Source organism: Plecotus auritus, assembly GCF_963455305.1.
Source record: "Plecotus auritus genome assembly, chromosome: 6".
Classification (NCBI taxonomy): domain Eukaryota; kingdom Metazoa; phylum Chordata; class Mammalia; order Chiroptera; family Vespertilionidae; genus Plecotus; species Plecotus auritus.
Window position 1 is genome coordinate 85308756 of NC_137773.1, and position 16896 is coordinate 85325651.

At 52.2% G+C, this 16896-nt stretch overlaps 1 protein-coding gene across 4 annotated transcripts in view; it reads right to left on the reverse strand.

The window, feature by feature from the left end:
- Positions 1–3205: 3205 nt before the first annotated feature.
- DPP9 (dipeptidyl peptidase 9) overlaps positions 3206–16896 on the reverse strand; it is a 37211-nt gene continuing 23520 nt past the window's right edge. The window contains exons 13-22 of one of the 4 annotated variants that reach the window (XR_013960914.1): positions 15849–15928; positions 12961–13113; positions 12405–12540; positions 10384–10529; positions 9081–9227; positions 8066–8218; positions 7815–7949; positions 7318–7460; positions 6023–6134; positions 3209–4312 (exon numbers count right to left, since the gene is read on the reverse strand). Coding sequence is in view for 2 of the 4 variants with exons in the window: in XM_080674507.1 (XP_080530633.1) it covers positions 4220–4312; positions 6023–6134; positions 7318–7460; positions 8066–8218; positions 9081–9227; positions 10384–10529; positions 12405–12540; positions 12961–13113; positions 15849–15928 (1163 nt within the window). In the remaining 2 variants the exon portion in view is untranslated. Of the gene's footprint in view, positions 4313–6022; positions 6135–7317; positions 7461–7814; positions 7950–8065; positions 8219–9080; positions 9228–10383; positions 10530–12404; positions 12541–12960; positions 13114–15848; positions 15929–16896 lie in introns of all 4 variants that reach the window. The other 3 variants (XR_013960915.1, XM_080674507.1, XM_080674508.1) reach the window with 3 other exon arrangements.

The window sequence follows — 16896 nt, forward strand, 5'->3', positions numbered from 1 at the left end:
CAGTTTCCGGAGGTCAGGAGGCTCCTATAGAAGGCTGACTGCTCCGCAGACAACCTTGACCTCAGAACTCACGCTCCTTGGCAGTGGCAGCCTGTCCTAAATAGAGATACCTGCTTGTGTTAAGAAATTTCCTCCTGGATTCATTGGAAATTGGTTCCATAAATTGGTTCTGCTCTCCTGTTTTTTTTTTGGTGCTTTACACAGCATGGTTCCATTCATGTCTTTCCTATTCTCACCTGCGTCTGACCTTCAGCCTGTCACTGTGAAGAATTTAATTAGTGGCCAAGAGCTGTTGTTAACAACACATTGTATTTCAATTACGAGCTGACTGGGTATCCTACTAAAGAGGGGTAGGTGTGTGTGTTTAGAAAGACTGAGCCCTAAGACTCTTGTTTTTCCTTTTTGCCTCAAAACACACATACACAACACACACACTAAAGGAGTTTAAAGAAAAAGCCATCATTCACACTAAAGTTTAAAGAAAAAGCCATCATTCCAAAGGTCCTGCTTTCTAGCTATGACATGAAACCTAGCAGTGCTAAAAGAAACAACTGATGACTCAGATATCACAGACTTTTCTGTCAGGACACCATAAACTGGGTAGGTGTGGATATAAAGGGGTCACACGAAGGGGCTCCATGGTGGTGAATAAACAATTCTATGTTTTGATTGTGGTGGTAGTTACAGGAATCTGCTCAGGTGACAAAGTGGAACAGAACTACACACACACACACACACACACACACACACACACACACACACAAATGAGTGCATGTGAAAGATGTTAAAATGTAAGGTTTAGTCTAGTTAATTGCATTGTACTGTCAACTCCCTGGTTTGACAATGTACTATGGTTAAGATGTAAGATGTAATCAGGGTAATGGGTACATGGGACTCTGTGCAATTTTTGCAACTTCCTATAGTTATTTGTTTAAAATGTTTTTTATTAATTTCAGAGAAAGGGAGAGGGAGAAAGGGATAGAAACATCAATGATGAGAATTACTGATCGGCTGCCTCCTGCACATCCCTGACTGGGGATTGAGCCTGCAACCCAGGTATGTGCCCTGTTGAGGAAACAAACCGTGACCTCCTTGTTCATAGATTGATGCTCAGCCACTGAGCCACACTGGCTGGGCTGTGTCTAGTTATTTTTGAAAAATACCATAAACATGTTTGAAAAGAAAATGACAAACCAGGAAAATATCTGCAATCGATATGACAGGGTTTTATGTCTACCACATATGGGTTCTTGCCAGTTAGGGAAGAGATGAGCAGTTATACTTGGAAAGGAATCAAGCACGTGCACAAGTAACCTCAAATAGCATCAGGGACCCTTCCACTCATGGAATCCCCATCAGGTGGAGGAAACAGTGGCCATGTATCAACAGGAAGAAACAGACATCTCTAACCTGCCACCTCGAGATACTGAGACCTTCTGTCACACTTGTCCTTTTGTAGCTGCCCACCATTCATTCCCCCTTCCTGTTGGCACCTCACTTGTTTCCAGACCTCATTATCAGGGAAGCAATGTGACTAACTGAAGTCTGGCCATCAGATGCTGTCTCATGACAATCTGGATGTTGACTGGGTGAGGCAGGGGTAGGAGGTTATGATGAAGAGTTCCTGCTTTGACATGATTGAGGGTTGCCAGCTGCAAAGTCTCCTGGGGCAACCTGAGTCCCTTTTCTCACCAGTTTCTATCATTCTGTGACTTATGACTGGTTTCCTCTCCATTTTATTTCACAGTGGGTTAAGTAAAAGACATCTTGTTCCTGAGATGATTTTAGCCATCTTACCCGTAAAACATTTTGAAATCAGCAACATAGTTCAATTTTCAACATGTATGACAATGAACTAATTTCCTTCATATATAGTGTTTACAAATCAATGAGGTTAATAGATAAAAAGGGGGCAAATTATTACTAGTAAATTAGTGTCTTTAAAACATGAAAATATTCCCACACATAAAAAAATTTTTAGTTCAAGTTACAGTGAGATGCCATGTTTCACCTCTTAAGATTGAAGATAAAAATGTTTGGAAACATGTAATACTGGTGAAGGAGTGGAGAAACTGACACTCTTCTTCCCTCTTGGCAAAGTGCACACTGAGGCGTTCTCTTGGGAAGGCAAGTTGGCAGTATTCTTCAAAAATTAAAAATGAATATGCCTTTGATAATTCTAGGAATTTACCCAGTAAATTCAAACATATGCCCAAAATATGTACAAAGCTATTGGTTGTGGTATCATTTATACCAGGAGTTGTTCAATTACAGCCTGTGGGTTGAATCTGGCTACATGCCTGGTTTTGTAAATAAAGTTTTATTGGCACACAGCTATACCTACACTTTACATATCATTGGTGGCTGCTTTTGAACTACAAGGGTGAAGTTGAGTAGTTGGAACACAGACTATCTGGCCTATAAAGTCCAAAATATTTACTATCTGGCTCTTTACAGAGGAGACCAGCTGACCTTTATACTAATTAATATAAAAAGTCCAGAATAACTTTTATTATTCCTTGATAGGTTCCTGGCAAAATAACTTACAGAACATTCACAAAGCTGAATAGAATGCAGCTATTAAAAATAGAGACTTGGGACGAAGGGCATCTTTCCTCCCTATAGCCTTTTGTACTTATTTTTTAAGCAATTAAAAATAAAGGTAGAGCTTCCCAAAGGATGGAGAGGATGACTGCACTCGGCAAGGCCATTCTGCTGTCAGAAACTCAAATATCCTGTGTGCCGTATACACAGGCACCGTCTCCATTCCCCCTGGATCTCTCTGCTGTTGGGACAAACGTGAAGGGGGGGTTTCCTGATGCCTGAAACACGGACTTATGTCTCTGGACAAGCACAGTGCAAAAGGAAGTAATGGTGGCCCACAGAGCATTCAGCCAGAAGGATGCTGTACCTTGGGTTGTGCTGTTGCCCTGGGGAAGCCTGGGGGGCTGGCTATACCGCCCTCCACATCCTATGCTGGATCTCAAGTGACACATCAGGACTGTGGGCACTGTCTTCACTAGACCACTCTGAGGAGCAGGGAATCTTACAGCCAGGGCATGGTGTCCCTCACTCTTTTGTGCCAAGGTGTCCAGGGCTGACTACAAAGCCCGCCATGCCTTTGGCTCTGCCACCTCCTAGACCCTGCACATTCCAAAAGGCCCTCATCCCCTTCCCCAGGGCTTAGAAGGAAACGCAGGCAGGTGGCAACGCTTCCATCTGGAATCGTTTAATGAGCCTACTTCTTACACGCATAATTATAAAAGAATAAGAATTGACAAAAATATTTTCTTTCCTTAATATGTAGAGGTGGTTTGTTTCTGGGTTGTTTTTTTTTTTGTTTTTTGTTTTTTTGCCCGCCCCTGGCAAAACTCTTGGCAGGGAGGGAAAGGAAGGAGTAAAGATAACCCTGAGGTGGGGATGGTTCCACTCCCAACCCCGGAATCTGTGGTCTGTGTGGGCCAGGCAGACACGTGGCTGGAGGGATGGGGTGGCCGCAGCCGCTGGCCAGCAGAGACCGAAGCTGAACAAGTTCAGAGCCTGCCTAAAAGCTGGGGAAAGGCGGGCCCAGGAGGCTGCCCTGCACCGTGTGCATCGCTCATACCTGCTGGCCACCACTCCCCACTCTGGGCTTCGAAAGAGGCGGGGCTCACTGGGTGCTGGCTGGGCTGAACCCCGTTACTCAGCGATAGACCCCAATTCTAGATTTCAGCACCCCTTGCTTTCTGTCTTTTAAATAATTATGAAAACGTCCCCAAAAACAAAACACAAGTAGGAAATGGGGCTGGTTAGGAGAAAAGGCAACCAATAGCATGCTTCCGGGCTGGGCGCAGTAGGAGGCCAGGGTGCAGGAGGCAGACCCAACGGCTCCAGTGCCCAGCGGAGTTCAGGCGTCCTGCTCCCAGACAATGGGGAGAGGGGATGGCTTCAGGAAGTGCCCCGTGGGTGTCAGCCATATCTCTCCGTCTTGGCAACCAAGAAGCAACAGGCAAAGAACCCAGGAGCGTTTTTAAAAATGATAAAAGACGTCGGGACATGAAGGCGGTGGCTCTTGGGCCTGGGCGGTCCAGCAGGGGCTGTGGTGAGGGCACTGCAGGGTGGGGGCTGTAAGGCCACTCGGTCCTCCCGCCTGGTCTCACTGGTGGTGGTGGTGGTAGTGGTGGTGGCAGCAGCGGAGAAACCACTTGTGCTCTAAGTGTGCAGCCGAGGGCCATGGCCCTCAGAGGTATTCTTGTAGAAAGTGCAGCAGCGTGACTTCATAGTGCTCGCCGGACTCAGGGCAGCGGATGCTGTGTCTCTCGTTGGGGTAGATCTGGGTGGACAGAGAAGGCAGGGCTGGTGGCACCGAGCGACCCTGCTGGCCTACCCTGGCACTCTGGAGTCCCTCCCCCTTTCTGGCTCAGGGCATCACCCCTTAGGGCCTGTGCTACCACCCACTCCTGCATGGAGACAAAAGAGCGTGAGCCAAGCTCCCACCCCCAACAGAGTGTTATCTCACTTCCAGTTTCTCCTGGGGAGGCAGGGTCTAAATGCTTTCCCTGAGAAAATTCATTTGGCTCTCACAGCCTCACTGGGAGGCAGGGGGTACTTTTGCCCATTTCACAGATGAGGAAGTGAGGCCCACGGCTAACAGACCTGCCACCTATGATCACATAGGAGGGAACAACTATCCCAGCTACCTGGTCATGATTTCAGGCTCAGAGGGACATTTGAGATTCCATCCTGGGCCCGCCTGACTTTTGCCCTGATCTGCAGCTGCCTCTGGCCTATTTGTGAGAAGCATGTGTGGCTGGGGATAGGGTTGCCGAGAGGTACTCTAACAGTTCTTCACCCCCACAGAAGCTCTGCCCTTGCCTTGGCCAGGAGGCTTAGTTGGTTGGAGTGTTGTCATGTACACCAAAAGGTTGCAGGTTCAATTCCTGGTCAGGGCACATACCTAGGTTATGGGTTCGATCTCCAGATGAGATGCATAAGGGAGATAACTGATCAATGTTTCTCTCTTTCCCACCCTTCCTTTCTCTCTAAAATCAATAAACCTACCCTTGGGTGAGGATTAAAAAAAACAACAACAACTCTGCCTGCTTCCCTCCTGCCAAGTTTGACAGGACAGAGCGCATGGAGGTGTCTGGGAAGCAGAAATACATCGTGGCGGCATGTGATCAAATCTGTCCCTCTTGCCTCCAGAATTCCTCCACAACCCACTGGGCTTCTTGCTCTCCACTGTTGACCCCTTTCCTGCCAGGACAACTGACTATGGCTCATGTCCTACTGGCCCCTGTCTACAGGGCAGCCAGAGGGATGCTGGTCACATAGCAAGCAAAACAGTTACAGTCCTGCTCTCAGGGCTGGACACCTCTTCCTTAGAACAAAATCCAGGCAAGGCCACGCCCCCTCAACCAAGATTCACCCCCTAAATGCCAGTGTTTAGCTGCCCTCCTCCCACAAGACCCACCCCTTACTACTAAAGCACCATCCCTTTCCCAATACCCCACTTTTCACCTAAGGCCCCAGCCACCTGGGCCTGCCCTGGTCTCCAACTCCTCTCTAGCTTACTCCCCCAGCCACCCTCGTCTCCTGTCCAAGCTGCTCCATCCAGCTGGTTTCCTGGGTCTGGTGTCCTCCACACACCTCCCCCACCCTGGGGCCTGGCTGACTCCCCACTTAGTCTTTAGTTCCCTTAAATGCCACCGCTTTAGGGAATTTTCTGACACCCCAGCAATACCCCACCTAGATGTTTGCAGAACCCTGGACAGTTCCTCCAAGTTTCTTGGTTTAAAACCTATGTCTGTGTGATAATTTCAGTTGCATGACCACCCTCCACCATGCTCTGGGCTGGGGTGAGTCTGTGTTCCCAGCACTGGGGCAGCATGAACCCAGAGCAATCAACCCAGGACTGCTGCATCAAGGACAAATGGAGCCCAGGGAGAGGTGGCAAGTGCAGTGAGAGGTGATGCCACCTGGATTGCCACTGCCCACCTTGTCAACTCCCGGGAGGGACCCAAAGCATCCAGGAGCCACTCACCTGGAGCTGGTAAGGTTTTCCGGCTCGAATCAGCTGGGAGACGAGAAAGTTTGTGTGAAAAAAGTGCACGTTCTCATCCAGGAAGCCGTGCAGGATGAGCAGGCGGTTTGGCCTGGAAGACAATGTGGGGTGAGGGTCTGAGGTGGGACACTCCTCTCCCGCCCAGAGGCAGTTAGTCCCAGTGTCCTTCTCCAGCCCAGGGGCAGCGAGGGCGGAAGTAACAGGTAGTGGAAGGAGACGGTTGGGGGGAGGGGAACACATTGGCCTAACTGGTGGGTCAGGGAGACCTCACTTCAGGGCATGGAGGGGAGAAGGGTATTCTTGGCTATGCAATGGCTTGAGCCACAGGAAAGCTTTTAGGGCAGTGCTGCCCGAGGCACTCTGGGATGATGGAAGGTTACAGACCTGCCCAGCCCAAAAGTCACCACCACACATGGCTACTGAGCACTTGAAATGTGGCAAAAGTGGCCACATTTGATTTTAAAAAGTAATTTATTGGGGTGAAATTCACATAGCCTGAAGTTAAAGCAAAATTTCAGGGGCATTTTGTGTATTCACAAGGTTGTACAACCATCACCTCTATCTAGTCCCAGAACATTCCAACACCCCAAAGCAAAACCCCACGGCATCATCATCATGTCCACACCCTGGCAACCAGCAATCTGCATCTGTCTCGATGGATGGATGATCTCAGTGGATGTGCGTGAATATGATCTTAAGTAGATGGCACAGATATAGAGCAGGGGGTTCCGCGTTTGGCTGCATGTTGGCCTCCCCAGGGAGCCCAGGCGGGGTTAGAGGCAAAGGGAACCCCAGCATGGAAGGCATGGGAGACCGGCATACGTTCAGACAGAGCCACAGCTGAAAGTGGCAACACTGATTTCTTTAATCAGAGAATCAGATGCCATTGCCAAAGGCATGCCATGGGACATCTGAGCTGGTCCAATGGATCCAGTGTTACAACTATGTGGACCTGGGTCCCAAACCACAGAGTGCCCAAACCCACAAGACAAAGGCTGTTCATGTTGCAGGGCCATGTGCTTGGGTAAGGAGGGTGTCCATATGTGCAGTGGTACAAACCTAGAACTTTCCTTAGGGCATTCTGAGGGCAGGGCCAGGGGCCTCCCTCCCAGAGCACCCAGACACCCACCTCCTGGGAGGAGCGGAGAGGAGACTAGGCTGAGGGCAGGGACACGAGGCTGAAGCGGGGAGAGGGAGGAGTGGAAGCCAGGGAGCAGTGTCAGAGGCAGGAGCGCCCAGTGACTCAGAACTGCCAGGGCAGGGAGGGGCCTTACTCGTTGGGCAGCTTCTCCACATGCAGGGCCACGGAGCCCGCCTCATAGCCAAGTTGGTTGTTCTCCGGGACGTCCATATAACGTTCCGTGTACCCTGTGTCATAGGCCATCCAGACTGTGACCGGGGCACCTGCGATGGCCACCTGAGGGCCACAGTGGATGGAAAAAGAGAGAGAGGAGAGACACATGCACATGGGTCAGGTTTCAGGAGCCCTCGTTCAACTGGCTGTCCCGGGGCCTCCCCCGGAGGACATGAGGAGTGGGCATGCACACGGGAGTGGGGGGGCTGGCAGGGAGGGGCCCTCAGACCGTGTGTCCCCCGTGGCCTGTGTGCTGTCGAGGGAGGGTGAATTGAACGGGCATGTTTAGGCCGGGATCAGCTCCTCCCTGGTCCCACTGCCTTTCTGCCTCCTCCTCCTCATCGCCGCCCCGCGGTGCCCGGACAGTGCTGCCGGCCTGGGGGCCCCTCCCCCGATGCTCTTCACACCATGCCCCACCTCTGCCCATCCGAGGCCGGGGTCCCAGGCTCAGCCTCCCACAGAGAGCTGCTGGCGGGGTTTTGTGCAGCCGGATGCCATCCTGGGGTCAGCAGTGGCGGGCAATGAGGAGGGGGGCTCGGCCCCGTGGGGCTGCTGCGGGGAGAAACAGCCACGTGGCAAAGCCCCTGCCGAGATGCCTCCCCCAAGGGCTTCAAGGGGCATGGGCGGGTGCTAGCAGACAAGAGGGAGGGCGCGGGGGCAGGACCCACCTTGAACACTTGAGGCTTGTGGATCAACCCCATGAGCGAGAGGAAACCTCCGTAGGACCAGCCGTGGATGGCCACCCGGCTCAGGTCGATGAAGCCATACTTCTGGGCCACGAACTGCAGGCCCTCCACCTGGTCCTCAATCTCCACCTGGCCCTGGGGGACGAGGCCGGGAACCTCTCAGTGGCTCCTCCTACTGCTGTCCCACCTCTGCCCCTTGTGAGGAGCCCTCTCCCTCTCAGATCGAAGCTCCATTCACACTCTCCCTGCTCTCTGGGGCAGTGGTCAGACAGGCCTGGCACCAACCCTGCCCTGCTACCTCCTGGCTGTTACTTTGAGAAAGTCACATCCTCTCTCTGGGCCTCAGTTTTCCCACCCCAAAACGAGGGTGTTAACCTGAATAGGACCCATCTTACAGTGGACAAGAGGGTAACATGAGATGGTGAGTATCCTACACTCAGAGGTATGGCACATGCTAGGGCTCAATGAATAGTTGGTGTCAACATCTCCAACACCACCACCATCATCACCATCACCACCATTAACACAACCACTGTCACCACCATCATCATCTTCACCATCACCATCACCACCACCATCATCATCATATCATCAACACAACCCTCACCATCATTATCACATCCGTCATCACCACCATCATTATCATCATCATATCCTCATCACGGTCACCACCATCACCGTGAGCACCCCTTCTGTAGCCACCAGTCCCTGTCCAGCCCAGCCCTTGGCACCTCCTGCCACCTGGGCCTGTACTGACTTATCTGGCTGTGTCTGGTATCAGGCACCAGGTGGGATGGGTGTATACCTGTGTCCCCATGAGACGAAACTCAGAGCTGAGCAGCAAAGCAGATGTTCCCCTTGGTTCCAAAAGGCCACTCTACTTATGACGGTCCTTGAAGGAGGTGACCCGGAGCTGCCCCAAACCATGAGCCAACAAAACCCAGATCTCCCTTTGCTACACAGGAAGGGCCCGGGAGGGACTGGGAAGAAAAGTTACCATTTGGTTTTTCAGGGCCCCTTCAAACCGAAGACCTCGCTGACATGAGCCCCTGCCATCAATCACAACCACAGCATAGCCCAGGGATGCCAGTGTGTTGAGCCGCAAATACTTGATTCCCTTGAAGGAGTTATTGACCAGCTGCACCTGTGGGGGAAGGCAAAGCGAGTATGTGGGGCTTTGGGCAAGTGGTAAGAAATCCAGCATGAGATGAGACAGAATGGGCTAGATCAGTGGTCGGCAAACTCATTAGTCAACAGAGCCAAATATCAACAGTACAACGATTGAAATTTCTTTTGAGAGCCAAATTTTTAAAACTTAAACTTCTTCTAACACCACTTCTTCAAAATAGACTCGCCCAGACCGTGGTATTTTGTGGAAGAGCCACACTCAAGGGGCCAAAGAGCCCCATGTGGCTCACGAGCCGCAGTTTGCCGACCACGGGGCTAGATGGCCCTGATGCCAGAGGGACAGGGGCGGGGGTCTTCCAGCCTAGTAAGGACCCTGTACTTGACTGTAAAGACTATGAATGGCCTGGAAGGGTTCTGGACGTGGGGGAGTGGAAAGGGAGAGGGGCCCATGCTGCATCAAGCCTTATTCCTACAGCATGCTACAGAAAGGAAGGCTCCAGCCAAGCTCTCTTCTCAGCTACGCCCTCCCTGGAATCTTCTCTTCTTGCTTCAGCCATGTTCTGCCTCTTTTCTACCCTCAGTTATCTCTAAAAAGCAGACACAAATGCTGGTGCGGGAATGGATGGTGTGGCAGCAGTTGCTTTCTCTGACTTAAACCAGCTCCTCACTTCGGCGCTGATACTCTTCGGGGCCTTATCATTCTGTGTGTGTGTGGGAGGGGCGTGTAGTGGGCACTGGAGCGTGTAGACTGGCCTCCACTCATCGATGCCAGGAGTGCTTTCCCCTGAGTTGTGATAACTGCACATGTCCCCAGATACCATCCAGTATCCCCTGAAGGACAGGACTCCCCCAAGTGAGAGCCACTGCCTTAGATGTCCGCTTCTCAGAGAACTGGGCCCAGGGCCCATGGCCACCTCTGTCCCCACGCTGGTGACCATGGGTTAGAGTAGATCACTATTGGGCAGGTGGCCCAAAGGAACACACAGGATGAGGGGGGCTGCCCAAAGGGACAAGGAAGGGAGCATCAGCAGAAAAAGGGGGAGCAGTGGTCATAAGGTGTACAGAAAGCCAGAGGCAGAAGCTTCAGGGACCCCAGAACCTTGTGTGGTCAGAGGGGGCATTCCAGTCCTGGCATGGAGGGAGGGGGTGCAGGGAACAGGGCCAGCACCCACCTGGGGGCCTCCGTACACGAAGAGGACAGTGGGGTGCTTCTTCCCTGGCTGCACAGCATGCGGCTTGTAGATCATGCCGTAGAGCCGCACATCAGACCGCGTGTGGAAGTCAAAGATTTCCGGGGGCACATAATCGGGGGGACAGCCTATAGACAGAGAAGCCGTGGCTACTCAGACAGGAGCCCAGAGTTGGCTGACACCCACACTCCACTGCCTGGCCTCCCCCCGCCGAGGGTGAGCTGGAGGCACCCCATCCTCTGCTTTTCTAAGGTTTTTTAAATCAGAGAGCCAGGAGTGACTCTGCACTCTGTGGGCGTGCACGTGCGCGCCAGGCTGCAGCCTGGCCCAGAACCGGCTCCAGCAGCCCCTGATGCGGATTCCCCGAGGAAAGTGACATCACTTCTGGGATTTGACAGACAATTTCATGGTCTGTTTCTCTCAAATTTTTATAATTGCTTTCATTTTTGCAAAGCAGCACTGGTGTTTGGATCATGATGGTGAGGAAAGTCTCTAAGATGATTTTATTCAGATAAACAGAGTGAAGATTTGAAAGTTAAATAAGGTGCCCTGGCTGGTGTGGCTCAGTTGACTGAGCATCGTCCTGTGTACTGAAAAGTCACCAGTTCAAATTCCTGGTCAGTGCACGTATCCAGGTTGCAGTTTTGATACCCAATCGGAGTGTGTATGGAAGGCAACTGATCAATCTCTCTCTCTCTCTCTCTCTCTCTCTCTCTCCCCCTCTTCCTTCCTCTCTAAAATCAATAAGAAAATAACTTTTAATAGTTAAATAAGTAAGTGGTAATGTAGGTCAGGAGTTGTGGAGTGTTTACTGGAAAGGGGTGGAGAATATTTTTGGCTTTAAGTGCCGAAAAGACTTTCTGTGTCTCTGTAGTAACAACTAAGCTTGGCTGTTGTGGCCCTAAGGCAGCCACAGACAATGCAAATGATGGAGCGTGGTGGGATTTGGCTACAGCTGGCCAACTGCTCACAGAGGTTGTCTGCAAACATGGCAAGATCAGCAGTTTTGGAAAACAGTACCCTAGTCCTCCTGCCTGCAGGTTCAGGGCTGGGTATCAGGACACCCAAGTTCCCATCGCTGCTCCCCTGCTGCTGTGCAAGACCCTTCCTCATCTGTGAAACCAGGGCTGAGGGTCCTGCTCCGTCATGTCCTGTGGTGGGTGACGTGCAGAGAGTCATGGACTAAGCTATTAGGTGGAAAGGCCTTTTACCTATTAAGGTTCCAGGGGGTGATGACATAAGAAGATATTTCTAGCCCATAAAATGCTTTACAAATGCCAGGGCTTCTCATTTCCCAGAACATCGGGAAATCTAGGAAGTGGCAGGTCTGGGTCAGGGAAAGGCGTCCTTCATAGGGAGAGATTCTTGTGTGTTTGGAAGGGTTTGATTTTCATCCTAAGAATAGACATTGCATCACTTTGCAGATAAAGGAACATTTTAGGGAGACAAGCTGACTTGCTCTTGGTTCCGCAGCCAGAATTGGAACCTCGGGTCACCCCAGCAGCATGAAGGCCGCCCTCCTGGCTCCTGGGCAAACTGACAGCTGCCTCCTGTTTCCTGAGGCTCCACCCATGCCTGACCTCCAGGCCTTCTTCTACAAAGGCTTCCAAGCATCTGCTCTGCGCCCTGGAGACGCTGCCCCTGAGGACGAGGATGCCTCAGGGACCTGCTGGCAGGCAGTCAGCTCCTGAACCCAGTCTGCTCTGTGAGGTGCAGGCCTTAACTGCAGCACAGAAATGAGACTGTCCCAGGGGGCAGAGCCCACAGGAAAGCTGGGGCCAGTGGTCATGTTCGAGAGGAGCTCTCAGGGCTGCCGGGAGAGGCCGGGCGCTGGGGAGGCCTAGCAGGCAGGGCTCCAGGCTGCTCGCTGCCTCACACCCTCCAGGACAACCTCCTCTCACCAGTGTTATTTGATGGGACCCCAATCCATTTTATAGACAGGCAAGCTGAGGCTCCCAAGAGGAAAGTCTGGGTCAAGTCCCAGAGGATCTGGGGCTACTTACTGGCTGCCTCCATCATGCTGGCCCAGAACTGAGGCTGCTTGTGTAGAGGGTCATCATCGGGGCCGGTCAGCTTGTAGACATGCACGCAGGGTGGTGTGCCCACACTGCTGTAGTGGCTGATGAACATGTCGAAATTCTGCGGGTAGGACGGGGGCGCTGAGCACCTCTCCCCACCCCCCAATTCTGCACCCTTTATCCCATCACTGGCCAACCTTCACTGATACTGACCATCCTTACCCGGTATAACTACTCATTTAAACCTCAAAACTCCACCAATTTCGGGTGGCTACTATTATTGTTACCCCTATTTTTCAGATAAGCAAACTGAGGCCCTGAGGACTCTGTCCCCTGGCCAGGGGTCCCAGGTGGTCAAACTCAGATCCTTCCTATGCCATCTCTCTGGTTCTATAGTCAGCGAACTGCTACCAACTGTTTGCCCTGGATGGGGAGTGGCCCTGTGCTTGGCTGCTGCCTGATGTTCTAGAATGTTCTGAGAGGCTAAGGCAGGTACAGGGATAGTGCCATCAAGTGCATCCGGACTCAGGGGAGTGCCCACCTGGCTCATGGAGCAGCTGTGGGAGAAGCCGGGCGTGGTGAGGCGCACAATCTCACTGGACGACTCGTAGCTGACCACGTAGAGGTGGTGCTCCAGGGGTGTGTCCTTCGTGCCTTGGAAGTACACCAGCTTCGTCTCCTCGTTGACCCAGATCTGTGGGGACACAGGGGCTCCTTGTGAGGCTGCCCAACACTTCCCAGGTCTGCTTTCCCATGACCCCGCCCATCTCCCTACCCCCACAGGGAGGGCCCAGTGTTCTGTGAGCAGGGGACCTGTTATCCCCCAAGCTGGCCGGAGAAGTGTCTGGAAGAGATGCACTTCTCAGACCCTGTGGGCCGGGAGCAGATCTCGATCTAGCTGGGCTGGCTGCACATCCAGGGGCAACTTAGAATCAGAACCCTGGACAGTTACTCTGGGCATGCCCAGAGCCTCCCACAGAGGCTGAGGGTGGGGCCATCCTGGGCCCAAGGGCCTGCCAGCCCCAGGCCCTGGTCCCGGGTGGGGTCAGCCCACCTCTGAGACTCAGATACATGGGGTGAAGAGGTGGCACTCCCTGCCCCACCTATATCCCTGTGGGGTTCTTTTTTTTTTTAAAATATATTTTATTGATTTTTTTTACAGAGAGGAAGGGAGAGGGATAGAGAGTTAGAAACATCTATGGGAGAGAAACATCGATCAGCTGCCTCCTGCACACCTCCTACTAGGGATGTGCCCGCAACCAAGGTACATGCCCTTGACCGGAATTGAACCTGGGACCCTTCAGTCCGCAGGCCGATGCTCTAGCCACTGAGCCAAACCGGTTAGGGCGCTGTGGGGTTCTTAGGTGATGTCCTCAGGAGGAAAGGGAAAACCCTGCTCTGGGGATGGGAACAGGTACTGCCTCTCTGGGGCCAACCTGGCAACATGGAGGCAAAACAAAAAAGTGTGTCCTCTGACCTGGCAATGAGGCCTCTGGGAATTGTTCCTGAGGACTTCACCCAGCAGGAGATTTCAAAATGGAGGGACAAAGATGCTCAAAGTGCTCTTAAGACTAAAAAAAGGTGACAATTGCCGTGTCCAAAAAGGTGGAATTGTTCCCATAACTATGGCACAATTCTCGTGTGTCCAAAAAAAACCTGTATTTTCTAAAAAACCTCTAGAAATCCCCGAAAATGATGTGTGCAAACAGGAAAGGTCTGCAGGGATTTCCCTCTGTGGTCACCGCCAAGGAGGGGCAGAGGCTGCATAGTGCAGGGTGAGGGTGGAAGGGGATTCCGATGTGCGTCTTATCTAGAATGATTCAGTTACTGTAACAAACACTAACGTGTTGTTACCATACTTTTTAAATAAAGATTTTCTAGAAATAGAGGATGTCCTTGGAAAACTCAAATGGGGAAATCGGCGTTCTCCAGGCGAGGGAGCCACGTCTTTCCAGAGGGAGTGCAGAAATAGGCCGGGGGGCACATGACCTCAGGCAGAGATGTTATAGGGTCACTCTAGCTCCTTTTGTTTTTTTAATTTCTGGGTAAAGAGATAAGGCATGGCCAGTAATGTTCAGTGATAGAGAAAGGAATGATGCGGGCTTATGTGTGAGCCAAACCCTATGTATGCCAAGGGCTTCAAAGTACTTCAAAGCAGGGTCCTCATCCAGGGTGGTTCTGCCCCCAGGGGACACTTGGCTATGTCTGGGGACAGCTGTGGTTGTCACAACTGGGAGTACTTCTGGTGGGAGTCAGGGAGGCTGCTCAACACCCTGCAGTGCCCAGGACGCCCCCACAGAGAATCATCTGGCCCCGAAGTCAGCAATAACAAGGGGGAGAGACCAGCTGTCAAGAAGAAAGAATTAGAGCTACTAGATGGTTCCATTTCACAGATGAGGAAACGCAGTATTAGTACCCAGCTACTCCTCGGGGGGTGGGGGTGGGGGGTGGAGGCAGGGCTAGGCTAAGAGCTGGGTCGGGGATAGGGAGGGGGAACACCTCCAGCAAAACTGACTGCAACCAAGCACAGCCACTAAGAGTAGGTGACTGTCCTTGAACCTCTGGGTGCCCAACTTTCTGGCCCTCTTGCATCATGCGTAAAGATGACTATGTAAAATCTGATCGAGTTGGGACTGTGCTCCATGGTTTTACAACTTCTTTCCCAACAATATGCAGTGACGGCTTCACAAGTCGGTGACAGGTCTTTCTGTCAGGTGTGGTTCTGCTGTAACCAAAACGGTTCCCTACGGAGCCTGGACCTACCTGTCACCACTGGCTCACTCTAGTGTTTACTGACTGCTACTTCTCACCGTATGAAGAGCACTGTGAGGGACACACGTGTGCTAACATGTCTGTCTTTGGTCCACAAGGCATTTATGCTGGTGTGAAGTAGGGACCAGGAAGTCTGATTAAGGGGACCCTTTGTAAAATCTAGAATTTTGTAGACCTGGACCCTGTGAAGATGCTGTAGCCAGAGGCAAAGTCGCGCTGTGTTTTCAAGAGGTGTGTTTGGGGGGAATAGAACATACACCTCTAGTCTTCCCTGTGGCCACATCCTTTGCTCCTGAACCTCCCCTCGGGCAAGCGTGGGGGTGGGCCCTGGTTGGAAGCTGCAAGACGATCCCACAGTGGACACCCCAAGTGTCCCACAAACTGTTCTTCCAGGGTTGAGTGGTTTCATGGAGTGGAAGGAGGATAACAGAAAGCTCCCTGTGGCCCTGAGAATGTGCTCAGAAGGGGCCCTGATCCTGGACCCAGTGTGCCTCCAGCCTCGGCCTTGGGCACGCTGGGGCTGTGGAGGGGGCAGGGCAGGAGGGAAGAGTAGTCAGGTGGGGGCAGGGAGCCACAAGCACAAGAGGTCTTGAGAGGGACCAGAAGTGTGTGTCTATGAGCCTGTGCATGTACAAGTGTGCATGGAGATGCTGGTACCTTGGAGCCATGCCTGGCCAAAACCTCCCATTCACCGCTGGTCAGCGCGATCTCCTCCTTGACAGGGCACTTAAATTCATCTGGAAATAAGGAAAGGAAAAGAGGTGAAGGGGCCCCAGGAAGCTGTGATGGGGACACAAAGCATTGAGACCCACCTGCACCACAACAGACTTACACTATCCAGACCAGCCCCTACCAACTTGTCAAATGCCAGTCTACAGTCTCTGCGTCCCAGGCCAGCCTTGCCCCTCCTCAATTCTCCAGCCACCCCTGAGGCTTCCCGCTGAGGCATGGACTATGGAGCAGCTGGCTGGTCCCCCTGTCTCACTCCAACCCATTCTGAGCTCTATGTCCTGCTCTCGCTCTTGAGTCTTCTTGGCTATCCAAATTCAAGCCCATGTTTCTCTTGGCCCAGAGGGCCCTGCCAAGCACGCCTGCTGGGCCTCTCCACCAGGACTGTCCTCTGTGAAAGCATGTGTCACACGGACACTTCAGTGCCAGCACCATCACTGTCCTGCGCTCGTGCATTCCAACAGGCTGCTGGCCTCACTTGACTGCACAGGATGCCTGAAAGTTGCCTTTAAAGAACTCATTCCTTCTGATCTAAAGTGAATGAGGAGCTCCAGTGGCGCAATCGGTTAGCGCGCGGTACTTATAAAGTGAATGAGGCCATGCCCTCTCATCTGTCCGACTGCCATTGAGCAGGTGGAAGACATGTGACAAGAGTGTGAGATGGGGATGCAGCGGAGGCCCACACACAGGGTGCATGGGAAACCAGGTGTGCCCAACTCAAAAGCAGGTCTCCTGAGAGGCACCTGCTTTGAGCTCCACTCTACCACCAGGTGAGAATCGAGCTCAGCTGGCCCATTTCAAGAGGCAGAAATGAGGACTTTTCAAGTGACATTTCCCAAAGCCAGGTGGGGTCAGTAAGTCAACAGACAAGCCAAAAAGCAGCAACACCAAAGAGCTAAAGAAAACTCTCCTTGGAGATGGCTCAGGCGGCATGTGGGGCCCCATCAAACCCCGAGTGACAGTGCCTTGAGACAGC